Source organism: Oratosquilla oratoria, chromosome 24 (assembly GCF_046742065.1).
Source record: "Oratosquilla oratoria isolate Oo_2021 chromosome 24, ASM4674206v1, whole genome shotgun sequence".
Lineage (NCBI taxonomy): Eukaryota > Metazoa > Arthropoda > Malacostraca > Stomatopoda > Squillidae > Oratosquilla > Oratosquilla oratoria.
This window is the reverse complement of record NC_134800.1, coordinates 10,511,800-10,526,179: the sequence shown is the minus strand read 5'-3', so window position 1 is coordinate 10,526,179 and position 14,380 is coordinate 10,511,800. Positions and strand designations below refer to the sequence as shown.

General features: G+C 41.8%; 1 protein-coding gene across 2 annotated transcripts in view; it reads left to right on the top strand.

Annotated features, from left to right (window-relative positions):
• Positions 1–3,276: 3,276 nt before the first annotated feature.
• The window catches only part of LOC143038441 (protein big brother-like), a 248,236-nt gene continuing 237,132 nt past the window's right edge, over positions 3,277–14,380 (top strand). Inside the window, exon 1 of one of the 2 annotated variants that reach the window (XM_076207636.1) lies at positions 3,277–3,648. In XM_076207636.1, coding sequence (XP_076063751.1) covers positions 3,313–3,648 — 336 coding nt within the window. In that variant the 5' untranslated portion in view covers positions 3,277–3,312. The remainder of the gene's footprint in view (positions 3,649–14,380) is intronic. The other variant, XM_076207637.1, reaches the window with a different exon arrangement.

Below are 14,380 nucleotides of genomic sequence, written 5' to 3'. Positions count from 1 at the left end.
ATGAAGACTAAAGAGGAGTTGGAGACGCGCGCGCCGTCGGGTAGGTCCTCCTCCTCCTCCTCCTCCTCCTCAGTGAGGCCCTAAGAAGCCCGTGTCTACAAACTTACACAGAGACATATGCACATACATACATACACACACGCACGCACAGCGTTGTCTCTTTAAGCCCTTGTGCATATTCTGGTTACCTTAGCCTTTTGTTAGGTATCTTATCAAAAAGTTTTCTTCGGATCCAAGTTTGCGCAGTCCACCCACACATCTCCATCGTGAAGTTACTTTTCTGACTCCAAATAGGTTAACTTCGTAAGTGGCCCTCTTTTACTAATATCTTAGACATCTATCTTTTGCAATTCTTTCACATCTTTCAGTTATCATACTGGTTAAGGACACGAAGTTTTGCTTTGTTTCCTCCTTTGTAAATTGGTACCACATTGGCCTTTTCCAAATCACCCGGCACTTTTCCTTTTTCTAATGAACATGCAATCTACTTATGATTCTTATTCACCAGTTATTCTTTACATTCTTTGAGTGTAAGTACCTATTGTCTCCTTTATTCTTTTTTACATTTCATACTTAAATTTTTATGAGAGTCAATACTCCTAGTTTTTCTTTCGCTTTGATTAAAGTTGTTTATTTTGGTAGATACAGACTGTAAATTTTCATTAATCATTTCAATTTGCTTTTCTGCATCAGTTCAATTGACTTGGTAGTCATATGGCTAAATGTATATGGCTATGGCTGGTTGGTGTCTTTTGCAAATATTTGAATTATTTTCTGAAAATTGACGGAATAGATGAGACACATGAAATAGACCTTCATTATATTTTTTACGTTATGACTGACAATAATAGTTACTTGAAGAAAAAGCTGAATATCTTGTCAGCTAATTTGTTTAGTACACTATTTACTAGCTAGCTGTATAGTAACTTTATTTCATTCTAAATCTTGGCTTGCAGGCTTTTTCATATAACTGACTTTCCGCCTAACTGATTCGTCCATCTCAGCTTGAAAAGCCTGATTGGTTAAAAATCCACATTAAGGAAAGGGAAGTTATAACTTGTTTAGTTCATTGGCAGGACAACAGATATAGTACATTGGTTGACTGAGCACAGGATATATTACTATCCACCCTTCCGATTGAAAAGGTAGTTGACAGGTTGAATGACTGATTGAAGATCCGGCTGTTTAGTTGAGTGCGTAGTACAATTATAATCCACTTGGGTTAAGCGATTTAATTACTGACTGGGATCATAATTGGCTACCTGGCAGACTGGACTGAACTTCATTCTCTGGATGATTGATTAATTAACAGGCAAAGTCAGGTACTCATTTACTGATTGACTATTAACTTCATATAATAATTGGCTTATTGGTAATTAGTTTTTATCGTAAGACATTAAATGCCAGCTTAATTGGCTGGTTGGGTAGATTACTGGCTATTTGATGACTGAGTTCCAGTAGGTTTGATTCGTGAGTAGATTTATTTGATGAGTTGGTTGATGCCCTGACTTGTTATTTGTTATTAAAGATTTCAAATGTTCAAATGCCAGAACGAAGATCACATAGTTACACAGAATGGCTAAAATTCACGCCGATACGAAGACTAGTAATTAACTAGCCAAAATGATTAAAATTCTACCAAACGGATTAACTGGTTCACGATTAACTGAGATAACTGATTCATCTGCTGATATCAATGACTAAACTTGGCTAACGAAGCGCGATAATCTTTTAGTTAACTGCGAAGTGTCTTGGGGTTCTCTTCAGCATCTGGAGACCTCCAAGTATCCTCGAACTCGCCTCCGAAGTGAGAGAGGTGATCTACTCTTGGACAAAGGCGTGTCACCGAGACGAAGGGATTAAAGGAACGGAGGAGTGAGTGAGTGAGTGAGAGCGTGAGGGAGTGAGAGCGTGAGAGCGCGAGGGAGTGAGAGAGGAAGAGAGCGGTGTTGGGAAGGGGTAGTGATGCTTGAAAAGAGCGGAGGGAGTGGTAGAGACGACGAGGAGATCCGGGCGTGTGTGTGTGTGTGTAACTGTGATCAATCGAGGGTTTCTGGTGGGTGTGGCAATGCCGATGCGGGGGGGAGGGGAGGGGAGGGGAGGGGAAAGGGGGGAGAGGGTGTGGATGCGGAAGGGAGTGTGGAGGTAGTGTGGTGGGGAGAGTAGAAAGAGGTCGAGAGGTTGGGGGTGAGTGTAAATGGGGGAGTGATTCAGCTTGGCCGAGAATAAGACCATAAGACCTACACTAGGGAGTTACGAAAGAGGAGGAAAGGTGAATTCATGGGTGAAGTTTCCCCTTCGGTGGATGGGTGTACGTGATAGGGTGAAGAGAGAGGGTCAGGGTGAGGGGGGAAGAAAGATGGAGTATTAGGATAGGGTGAGAACGTGGAGGTATTGATGCAATGGAAGGGTATTTAGGGTGTTTTGACTAAAAAGGGTGTCTTAAAGGTGAAAGGTGGGGGGGCGGATGTGTTGAAGTGAGATGTGTGTGTGGGGGGGGGGAGTTAGGTTTAGGGGGGGAAATCGGTCACGACGCGGACGGGGAAAGGGGGGGGGGAGTGTGTGTGTGTGGAGGGGGGAGGAAGGGAAGTCTGCTTTGGAAGAAATAAAAGAACTGTGATGGGCGAGGGCCAAAGAGGGTGACAGACGACGCGCCGAGTGGACTACTCCCCCCCTCTCCCCCTCCTCCCCCCCGTCCTCCCCTCTCTCTCCCCCTCTGCCAGTCAGGTGAACTTTTGCAAAAGTCACGAAGCCCAGCTACCACCCGGCCTTAAGCGCGTCGGGCGGAGAAGAACGCCCACCCATTCCCCCCCCCGCTCCCCCCTCCCCCCTCTCCCCCTCCCCCCTCCCCCTCCTGTTAGACCTTAGCACGTTCAGGAGAAGCTAAATTTGCAGGGCGTTGGGACCCTGCCGGTCGCCGTGCTGGGGGAAAGGCCGCCCTGTTGTTGCATGGCGTCTAGTGTTGATGCTGCAGTCCGGAGCCCTGACGCTTAAGCCCCTCTGCCCGCGGCGCTTAGGCCCCTCTGGCCGCGGCTGGGCGAAGCCGGCTCGTCGGGCGGCGGCGCGGCAAAGGCCAGTGCGGCCAGGTCGGGGCGCCGCCGAGTGACCGCCGCGGACCCCGAGGTCCGCCCCGCCCTGGCCCCGGTAATCGTGCTGCTGCCAGCGGCACGGGATCAGCCCGCGTCGCCCCTCGAGGCCACAAGCTCCACCCCGAGTGCCGCGGCCAGCCAATGACTCGGCTTGAGAGGCGGTGGGTGGGGCCAGGTGGGACGGCCGGCCAATAGGGGACGGACTGGCTGTGGGGGCGTGGTCATGGACGTGAGTGCGGAGGGTGCACAGGTGGTCAGTATCGCATTATCTAGTGATCTGTGCACACGCTGTCGGAGACACCATCGGGTCGGTTGGGAACACGAGCCTTGCGAGCGTTGGTCGTGGCACCTCCCCCTTCCCGACATGTCAATGATGATGAACGAAACCGCCCCCGTGTCAACCATGCTCCCGCCCTACGAGTCGAACCTGCCGCCGCTGTACGAGGCGCCGCAGGCCCCCAAGCCGCGCCTAATGTTCAAGATGCCGCGCGTCGTCCCCGACCAGAAGAGCAAGTTCGAGTCCGACGAACTGTTCCGCCGCCTGGCTCGGGAGAGCGAGGTAAGACGCTCGAGTCTTGGCACCGTCCCAAGGGAGTTCTTCCCGTCCTCGGGTCTTCCTCCCCCTGCCCCCGTCCCTTACCCTTGGGGAGGGAGTAGAGAGTCCCCCTGGGGTGGGGAGGGGGGGAAAGGGCGAAGGGAGGGAGCTCCTGAAGAAGGGTCGCCTGGAACTGTGCTGGAAAAAGAATGGGGTGTTGGTGGGACTGGAAGAAGGATCTTCTTCAGCTCTTTGCGCTTCGGTGGTTTCTTCACATGACTGGAAAAGGACTCGAACTCTCGACCTATCTGTGACGTCATGACACGGACGAGGGATATTCTCTGACACACGCGTGACACATTATGAACCGGATCTTGCACTCCTGACACGGCAACGTCTTCTGACACTGGAGCGAGACTCTCTTCTCTGACTTTGGTGTGCCAAAAAAAAAGGCGATGTCACGCAGACAACTGTGCCATAATGACTGGAGAGACCCGTGTCACATGGCACGAATGACCGTGCCATTCCGTGTCACGTGATATTGCTGGACTACGTGACACATGACATGACTGTGTCACCCTTCTTATGTCATATGACTCGAAGATTTCCGTAATCTCTTTTTCGGTTCACTCTGCTTACAACACAGGCATGAATAAAACTGTATTCGGTGCTGGCTTTGTTAAAGAAGTAATGAAAATATTGATAAAAGTTATATTAATAATGATAATAGTAATAATAATAATAATAATAGTAATAATGATAATAATAGTAGTAATAATAACAATGATGATAAAAATGATGACAATAATAATATTAACAATGACAATGATAATAATAATAGTAATGATAATAATAATAATGATAATGATGATAATAATAATAATAATAATAATAATAATAATGATAATAATAATAATAATAATAATAATAATAATAATAATAATAATAATAATAATAATAATAATAATAATAATAATAATAATAATAATAATAATAATAATAATAAAATAATAACAATAATAATAACAAAACAATAATAATAATAACAATAACAATAATAATAATAATAATAATAATAATGATAATAATAATAATAATAATAATAATAATAATAATAATAATAATAATAATAATAATAATAATAATAATAATAATAATAATAATAGTAATAATAACAATAATAGTAATAACAATAATAACAATAATAATGATAATAATAATAATTTGATAGTAATAATAACGACAACAATGATGATAACAGAAACAATGACAAGAATAACAATAAAGTCAATGATAGTAACAATAGTGACAATAAAATAGAGCATTTCCTTCAAGCTCACCCGTGAAGAACATAAGACAATCTAAACACAGGAACATAATTCTACAGCTCTCTCTCTCTCTCTCTCTCTCTCTATCTATCTATCTATCTCTATCTCTCTCTCTCTCTCTTTCTCTTCTTGCTTATATCTCTCTCTATTCTTGTTTCTTTCTCTTCTTGTTTATCTCTTTCTCTCTTCTTGTTTATCTCTGTCTCCCTCTTCTCGTCTATCTTTCTCTTCTTGCTTATCTCTCTCTCTCTTCTTCTTTCTCTCACTCTTTCTCTCTCTCTCTCTCTCTCATTCCCTTGTTTTCTCTCTCCTTCTCATTCCCTTTTTCTCTTTTTCTCTCTCTCAATCTCTCTCTCTCTCAATCTCTCTCTCTCTCTCAGTCTCTCTCTCTCAATCTCTCTCTCTCTCAATCTCTCTCTCTCAATCTCTCTCTCTCAATCTCTCTCAATTTCTCTCTCTCAATCTATCTCTCAATCTCTCTCTCTCTCTGTCTCTCATTTTGTCACTAAACTCTCTTTTCCCAGTTTCATTTTTGTCTCTCGCTCTCACCTCATTCTCATTTTCATCTCAGTCTCACATTCACTTCACTCTCACTCTCATTTCCAACTCCTACTCTCACACTCATCTCCCTTTTGACTCTCTCTCTCCCTCTCACATTCTTGATCATGCTCTCACACTCTTATTCATACTCTCACTCTCTCACTCTCCCGCTCTCACTCTCGCCCTCACACTCACTCGCTCACTCCCGACATTCTCTCAATCTCTCACTATCTCTCTCCCTCTCCCTCTCTCAATGTCTCACTCTCATTTGATTTACTATTCTCTCACTGTCCTCTTTTCTCACTCTCCCAATTTCCCTCTCTTTCTCTTTTTTCATTCTCTCGCTCTCTCATTCTCAGTCTTTTGCTCTCTCACTCTCATACTCTCTCTTTCTCTCTTTTTCCTATTCTCCTTCTCTCTCACTTTCTCAATGTATCATTCTCACTCTTAAACTCCTTCACTCTCACTTAATCTCTCATACTCTCACTCTCTCTCATTGTCTCATTCTCCCTTTCTCGCTCTCACTCTCTCACTCCCACACTCTCTCTCAAAATCTCACTCTCTCGTCTTCTCTCTCTCAATTACTATTTTACTCTCATTCTCTCTTTCTCCCTTCCATCCTCATCCTCCCTTCTCCTCCTTCTTCCTTCCCTATTCCTCTCTCTCTCTCTCTCTCTCTCTCTCTCTCTCTCTCTCTCTCTCTCTCTCTATATATATATATATATATATATATATATACATACACATACATACAGATATGCATATATACTCGTTTACTCATATATATATATATATATATATATATATATATATATATATATATATATATATACATACACATACATACAGATATGCATATATATGTGTGTGTGTGTGTGTGTGTGTGTGTGTCTGTGTGTATGTCTGTGTGTGTATTTCTCGTTTTGTCACCTCTCTCGCTCTACTTTGGCGTCTCTTGCTCTACTCATTCGCTTTCTCTCACTCAGTCTCTCTCCCTCTCTCTCGCTCTCAATCCCTTACTCTCCCTCTCTTTCTCTCTTTCGCTCGCTCGCTCTCTTTCACTCTTTCTCCCCCTCTCTCTTTCTCTTTGTCTCTCTTTCCTTCTTTCTATTTCTCTTAAACACCTTTTTTTTTTACTTTCACTCACCCCTATTCTCTCTTTCTCTCTCTTTATTGCTTGCCCTCTCTCTCTCTCTCTCTCTCTCTCTCTCTCTGCCCCTCTCTCCTCTTCTTTATCGGGAGTCTCTCAAACCTCTTGTTTCCAACCTCCTTCGTTCTGGCCGAAGCCCATTTTTTTTATTATCTCTCATGAATAATCGTTCTCTCTTTTGTTTCCTTCTTTCTTTCATTGTCTCCCTCCCTCGTTCTTTCTCTCAAAGTTTCGGTCTATTTCTCTCTCTCTCTCTCTCTCTCTCTCACCTATCCTCGTTCTTTCTCTCAAAGTTTCGGTCTATTTCTCTCTCTCTCTCTCTCTCTCTCTCTCTCTCTCTCTCTCTCTCTCTCTCTCTCTCTCTCTCTCTCACCTATGCTTTATTTCTCTCATTCTCATTCTCTGTCTCTCTTGCTTGTATATTTCAATCACTCATCTCTCATTTTCCTTAATCACTGTTGATCTTCATCTGTCTGCCTGTTTGCCTGTCGCCTATATGTCTCTCTAACACACACACACACACACACACACACACACACACACACACACACACACACACACACACACACACACACACACACACACACACCCACACACACACTAACAAAGTTGAATGTGCTACAAACGGTAGAGGGCTGGGTGGATTGTATGTACGAGTATTTAGATGTCAACAAAGCCTTTGACAGGATATATTGCAAACGATTAATTTGAAAATTGGAGGATATTGGAGGACTTAAAGGAAACCTCTTGGAAAGGGTGATGGATTTCCTAAAAGACAAATGCATAACAACAGCAGTAAAGAATGCCATGGAAACACGGAGAAGAGTAACGAACGGAGTTCCTCAAGGATTAGTATTCGCACCCTAAATACATTTGATTTAGGTATATGCCATGATGGAAGGAACGGCTAACTGCACGAATGTGGTTGCAGATGATGCAGTAAGCTACAAGGTGAACTGAAAATGAAGAAGACTGTAAATTGTTACAAAAAGTTATCTGTAGAGGGAAAACATGACAGGAAACAAATATGGAAAACGAACTTTGACCTCAAAATATGTAAGGTATTAGAAACAGATCATAAGAACATAAGAATGAAGGAGACTGCAAGAGACGATAAGACCTACATTAGATAGTTCCATGTCCATTACTACCTATTATACCCATCCATGAAATTCTTAAAACATAAAGTTCTTAAAACCTTCTCTTAAAACAACCAATAATTTTAGTGCTCATTATATGGTTACTAAATCTATTCCATCCATTATCAACTCTGTTGATAAACCATTCTTGCCTATTTCCTTCTTAAATCTAAATCGGCGAAAGTACAAAGAAGGCTAAAGATAACTTACTGAATGACAAGTGAAACAACTACAAGAACGAAAAAAAAAAGGAGAATACTGGTCACAGGTGATTTGTCATCCAACAAGGACATCATCACGATTGTGGTCGGGAGGTAGCGAAAGCTAACAAGCAGAACTGGCTTTTCGCTACACGGATAGACAGAAGGCGGTAGTGAGGAGCCTGCACCAGGAGGCGCTGATTAGCTGCATCCTAGGCCGTTACCTTTGCCCTACGTGTGCTGGGTTGGAACTCGTATCTAAGCGAATGCGAGACCAGTAGGTTTCCGATTACGCCACCAATACATAAATGGACAGATGGGTGATGATGGACATTTAAGGAATATCTCATCCGTCCTGGATAAGAATATGCAGAAGTGGTGTGGCACCTACACAAAACTAAAGACATAAGATCAAGATAAAACACAGTAGTAAGCAAATTAATCCCCAACCTAGCAGACTCTACCAGAAGAAGAAAGATTAGATTGGAACTGCCACCGTGAGAAGAAAGAAGGGAAAGAGGTGATGTGACTGTAGGGTCTAGATCAATGAAAGGGGTGGATAAGGTTGAAGGAGAAAATCTCTCGGTTTGGGAGAGGAGGGCGTCATCATGAGGTCATGGAGGAGTGAAGGAAGAAGTGCCTCAAAGAACACTTTTCCACACAGATGCGTCAGTTTGTGTAACAACACACACATAAACACACGCACACACACACACACACACACACACACACACACACACACACACACACACACACACACACACACACACACACACACACACACACACACACACACACACACACACACACACACACACACACACACACACACATACACACACACACACACACGTTTCACTATTTTACTCCATCGTAAGTATAGACTGTTGGTTTGTTATCTTTACAAAAATACAGACTTACAAATAAAAAACTTTTATGTTTCTCCTTCTAAACTGACGAATTACTAGATATACCGACATTTTTTGTCTGCGAAACTTAGAAAAATACATCAATAATATCACTAGGTTGACCCCATCGAAAGACTACATTCACAACCTTATCTGGAATCTTTTATGAAAGCTCTAAAGAAATAACTTCTTTTACTACAAATAAATATTCTTGACCGTGTCTAGGTTTCTTCTAGTGACATCTAAGCTCTTGAAAACAAAGCTAGCTTTGAAGAATGGCCTCTGGGATCTAAGCTTTCCCTTAATTTCACAATGGGAACCTAAAACAATGTACTACGAAAATATGACAAAAATGCTCTTTTCTCATTCTCTCTCTCCCTCTCTCTCTCTCTCTTTATCTATCTACCTATATATATATATATATATATATATATATATATATATATATATATATTATCAACCACAATTCACTTTAATTCTATGTTATCAACATCAAGAACCTCGAGGAGGCATGCATGCAGAAATTGAAACGTTATTACATACATACATTATTATATACACACACATACACACATATATGTATATATATATATATATATATATATATATATATATATATATGTATATACACATTTTCAATAACCACAATGCACTTTAATTCTAAGCCATCAAAGGCCAGCATACTTGAAATTGAAATGTGGTACTACCCAGGACTCGAACCGGGTATCCTCATATATTTTGTATGTACTCTGAAAAAGACCCCTCTGGCAATCTTTGTCAAAAATATTGAAAGCTTCGACAGTTAACTGTCATGTCTTTACTTCGGATAAATCTTTTCTAATGAGATTTTCCTCTATTCTCATAGACCTTCATCTGCAATGCCACACTATGCAAATAGATTAATATAGACTCTATTTCTATATGAAAAAAATCTTACTGGTAACACCTGCTTATAGGGAAGAAAAAAAAAAGAAACGGTTTTCATGTGTATGGAACTTTAATTTCTTTTAATTTTTCTGAAAAAACCCCACTCCTAACTGAGCAGGGAATGTTCTTCCCTCAAATGTTCAGCAAGAACAAATTCCTGGCTTAAACTTACTCGCATGTTTTCTCTCGCAATCTGAAACTTTCTTATCAAGTTTTCTTGGAATAAAACTAGGTTTAAAAAACTGAAGCTAACCTAATTTCTCTTCTCATTAATGATAAATGAACAACTGATCTATCTTGAAATCAATTACATAATCTAAAACTTGGGTTATGCTTTCTATGGTGAACTGAGGATTTCTTGCTTTTTCTAAGCAAATGAGATGAGGGACTAGCGGCTTGCGGCAAATGACAAGTCTTGCTTTATCACAGGTTTCATGTTTCCCACATCGTAGGGTGGGTTTTTTTTTTTTTTTTTTTTTTTTTTTTTTTTACCCTTTCTTGAACACAAGACCTTTCTTGGCTGCTTCTTTGCTGACGATGAAGGCATCTGTCAGCTCATCAGCATGTAACCTCCTGGCTGACGCTTACAGAAACCCACACATACGAGCTCTGCAATGACTGACCAACGAGACAACATGTCAGGAAGGAATCAGCAACAACATTGGTCTGACAAGTGATCTGACAGACACTTGGGCTTGAAAAATATCAGGAAATTTCTTATCGAAGCAGAAACAAAATACACTGATCTTCCGTAAAAAAAAAAAAAAAAAAAAAAAAGGAATTCTGGGACCAATGGCAGGTGCCTCTGGTCGCGGGTTCTGGTTGAGGGCAGTCGGCTAGAACCATCTCCCTTCTCCAGAACCCATCAGCATTCTTACCGTTACCCGGAGGCGCGGTTCCAAAGAACCGGTTCTTGACCTTTGGATATATCCAGAAATATCTACAAATATATATTTTTTCAATATAATTATTTTCTTTGATAATAACTAAAGTACCGGCGACTGCTCCTCTGTTCCTCTTCCTACCAACATCTGACCCACACATGATAGACAGCAGGCCTTTCATTCACTCCTAGATTCCGGACTAGAACAGAATTTTAATGACGGGATTTCTATAATAGATCAAATAGTTAAAACACTTAGAAATCCTCTTTGGTGGAGGGCTTCAGAATTGTCATTCTGGCTAAGCAGTGTTAACAAGTTATCTAATTTAAACTAACCAACAAAAACCCTTAAACCCTTCTGCACAATCTAACACTAGTTAAAGAGTCGTAGCTAATCTCAACCATCCCCGTCTTCACCAAATAACATTTCTACTTTTAACCTTACTGCCGTCAGACGATTTGATCAATTTCCGTGGCACATTCTACTCCAGGGGCTCTCAACTTTTTACCCGTTACGCACTACGAGAGTCCCCAGACCATCGACCCGTACCTCCATTGACCTGACACAGAATCTAGAATGGTAATATATCAAGACCAATTAGATATATAACTATACTTCAATGGATATCAAAATGTTCATATTGTAATGACTTTATTTATCAGTTAAGCATTGACCAAAAAACGATGTACAATGTTCTCTCTCTGCAGATTTAAATGTTTAAGTAATCTTTCGATAGTCATCTAAGTACCCCTGTAACATATGTTTGTGTTACTTGGGCAAGGTGATGTAGGGAGAGAGTGACGCGCTGATTCATTTGTACACTTTATTCTGATAAAGGTACGTATGGAACTAACTGGCCTGCCCGCTCGGGGGAGGCAGTATATATACACGGGACTGACCCGACGCCATGACCAGACGCGACCTAATTGCGGTGACCCTTTCTGGCCTGTCAATACCAGCGTCAGGTCCTATACACTCCAACTCCAAATGCATACATGCTGGAATGCTTGTGGGGTACATGTGCACCACATCACTGTTATGCTTGTGGGGTACATGTGCACCATATCCCTGTAAAGCGTCCCGCGAATTCCTACTTGAGGACCCCAGCTTTAGTCCATAGCGAGAAGGGTAAGGGTCAGAGGGACATAATTGACCATTCCAACCTTGTTCTGAGCCGCGCGGTAGCCCAGTGGATACCGTGTCGAACTCATAAACACGTGGTCGTGAGTTCGATTCCCGGGACCCGCTGCGTGCTTCTTGCGTTGGTTCCCGACAGCCTTAGCCAGGCAAGGAGGCGACTCAAACATACATAATCTAAAACTCGTGTTATGCTTTTTATGGTGAACTGTGGTTTTCTTGCTTTTTCTGAGCATATGACATCAGGGAACAGCGGCTTGCCATAACTAGCAGGGCTTGCTCTACCAGGGGTTTCTCACTTCCCAGTTCGTGGGAATGGGATGGTGAGTTCGGTGAGTGAGTTTTGGGTGACGCCAGGCGATTCTATTAAGGGAATAGAAACTGATCGACATAGGCTCGATATTCAGAAAAGTGAAGGGGGTTTTATGCCGGGTCAAGTGATCACTCCTAAAGGCTCCCGGTGAACCTATAGATCTTTTTCTTTTTCTTCTCCTTTGTGATTACTCCTGAAGGCTCCTCATGAACCAACAGCTCTTCTTTTCCTTTTTTTTGTCATTGTGATAATTTCTGAAGGCTTCTAGTAGACCAAGAGATCTTCTTTTTCTTCCTCATCTTCATGATCACTCCTGAAGGCTCCTGGTGGGACAACATCTCTTCTTCCTCTTTGCGATCAATCCTGAAGGCTCTTGGTGAACTAACAATTCTTCCTCCTCGTCTTTGTGATCACTCCTGAAGGCTCCTGTTGGACTCACAGCTCTTGTTCTTCGTCTTTGTGACAACAGCTCTTCTCCCTGGTCTGTTTCGTCTTCGTCTTCTTCTTCATTTTCCTCCTCCTCTTCTTCTTCTTCTTCTTCTTCTTCTCCTCCTCCTCCTCCTCCTCCTTCTTTTTCTTTTTCTTCTTCTTCTTCTTCTTCTTCTTCTTCTTCTTCTTCTCCTTCTTCTTCTTCTTCTTCTTCTTCTATTCCTTCTGCTTCTTCTCCTCCTCCTTCTTCTTCTTCTCCTTCTTCTTCTTCTTCTTCTTCTCCTTCTACTTCTCCTTCTCCTTCTTCTTCTTCTTCTTCTTCTTCTTCTTCTTCCTCTTCTTCTTCTTTGTGATTACTCCTAAGGGGTCCTGGTGGACCCACAGCTCTTCTTATTCTTCTTCTTTCTAATCACTCCTGAAGGCTCCTGGTGAACCAACAGCTCTCAAGCTCATCCGTACTTACTGTGATTCCTCGAGTTAGCAAAGGACTTCGATATCCTTTCTTGCAGACCCGAAGAAAGCTCGCACGGACTTCGGCGACCTCAGGTTCTGCTTCTGAAACTATCAGTTGTTTTAAGAAACGGTTAGACAACTTTATGAATGGAGATGACAGGTGGTAATGGACATGGAACTGTCTAGTGTAGGCCTCATGGTCTCTTGCAGTCTCCTTCATTCTTATCAGCACATGGGGCTTTGCTCCACTTCAGCAAGGAATTGTGATTAAGGACAACTATCTTTGTGTCGCCAAGGCGCCATCTTTGACTCCTCCACTGGTGTGACGCCTTTTCGGACGAATAAAATAGTTTGATATAAACCAGAATAAAGCCTTTAAAAGGCGTCATGATCCCGAAGGCTTCTCATTAAGATGGTTGTAACTCGGCCTGTATTCAGTATTTCGTTAGTGCTAACCAGCGCTTCTATCCGTAGGGATAATATCACATCGGAGAGGTGGTTACATAGATATATAAAGAGGGCAGCAGAATGGAGGTGCAATAGAGGCTAAAAGTGACCTTTTTTGAATGAAAACTAATTTTCATTTATAAAAGAATTCTTGGTGGTTCTGGTCCTGTAAGAATGCCACTAAAGTCTCTCACATATTGACTGCTTAAGGACAGAAACGCTGGTAAGCTACAGTCCAAATTGAAGTGACCAGGAACATCGTGCAATATACATCAATCAAAACACTGACCTGGACGCGACTCCAAGCGACATCGAGCGACAGAGTAAGCGACAGCTCATCTTCTCGCGCGACTTCGCTGGCGACAGAGTCGTTGTCGATGTTGACGCGACTGTCAGTTGTTTTTGTGCCATGTGTGACTGTTTCCGTCACGTCCTCTAAGACACGTCACATCCCCGTCACAGTGACAGAAGTACTGTCTACAAAATGTAGACAGAAATAGGAGAACGCTTAGGAATGTCTAGATACTCAAGAAAGTGTCAAATATGTAATAACGTTAATCATTTTACACTAAAGGAACATTAATGAATAGACTGATTCTCTATATACAGATTCAAAAGCCTAAAATCAAAACGATTAATGTTGTCAGTTTTGAAGTCTCAATTTCCTTATTAAGTTGTAACTCAATACTTATGATTATAATCTGAAAGTGAAATATTTTATGTTTTGGAATACTGGGATGGAATATGATTTTTTTATTTCTTATATGTATAATGTATAACCTTGATAAAGAGACAAACATATTAAAAAAGAGAGAGGCTTATCAGAAATTCAAGCGTTTTAAATTTCCTAAAGACGATCAGAATTATAAAATAATACAAGAGGATTTGAGGAAAAAAAAGT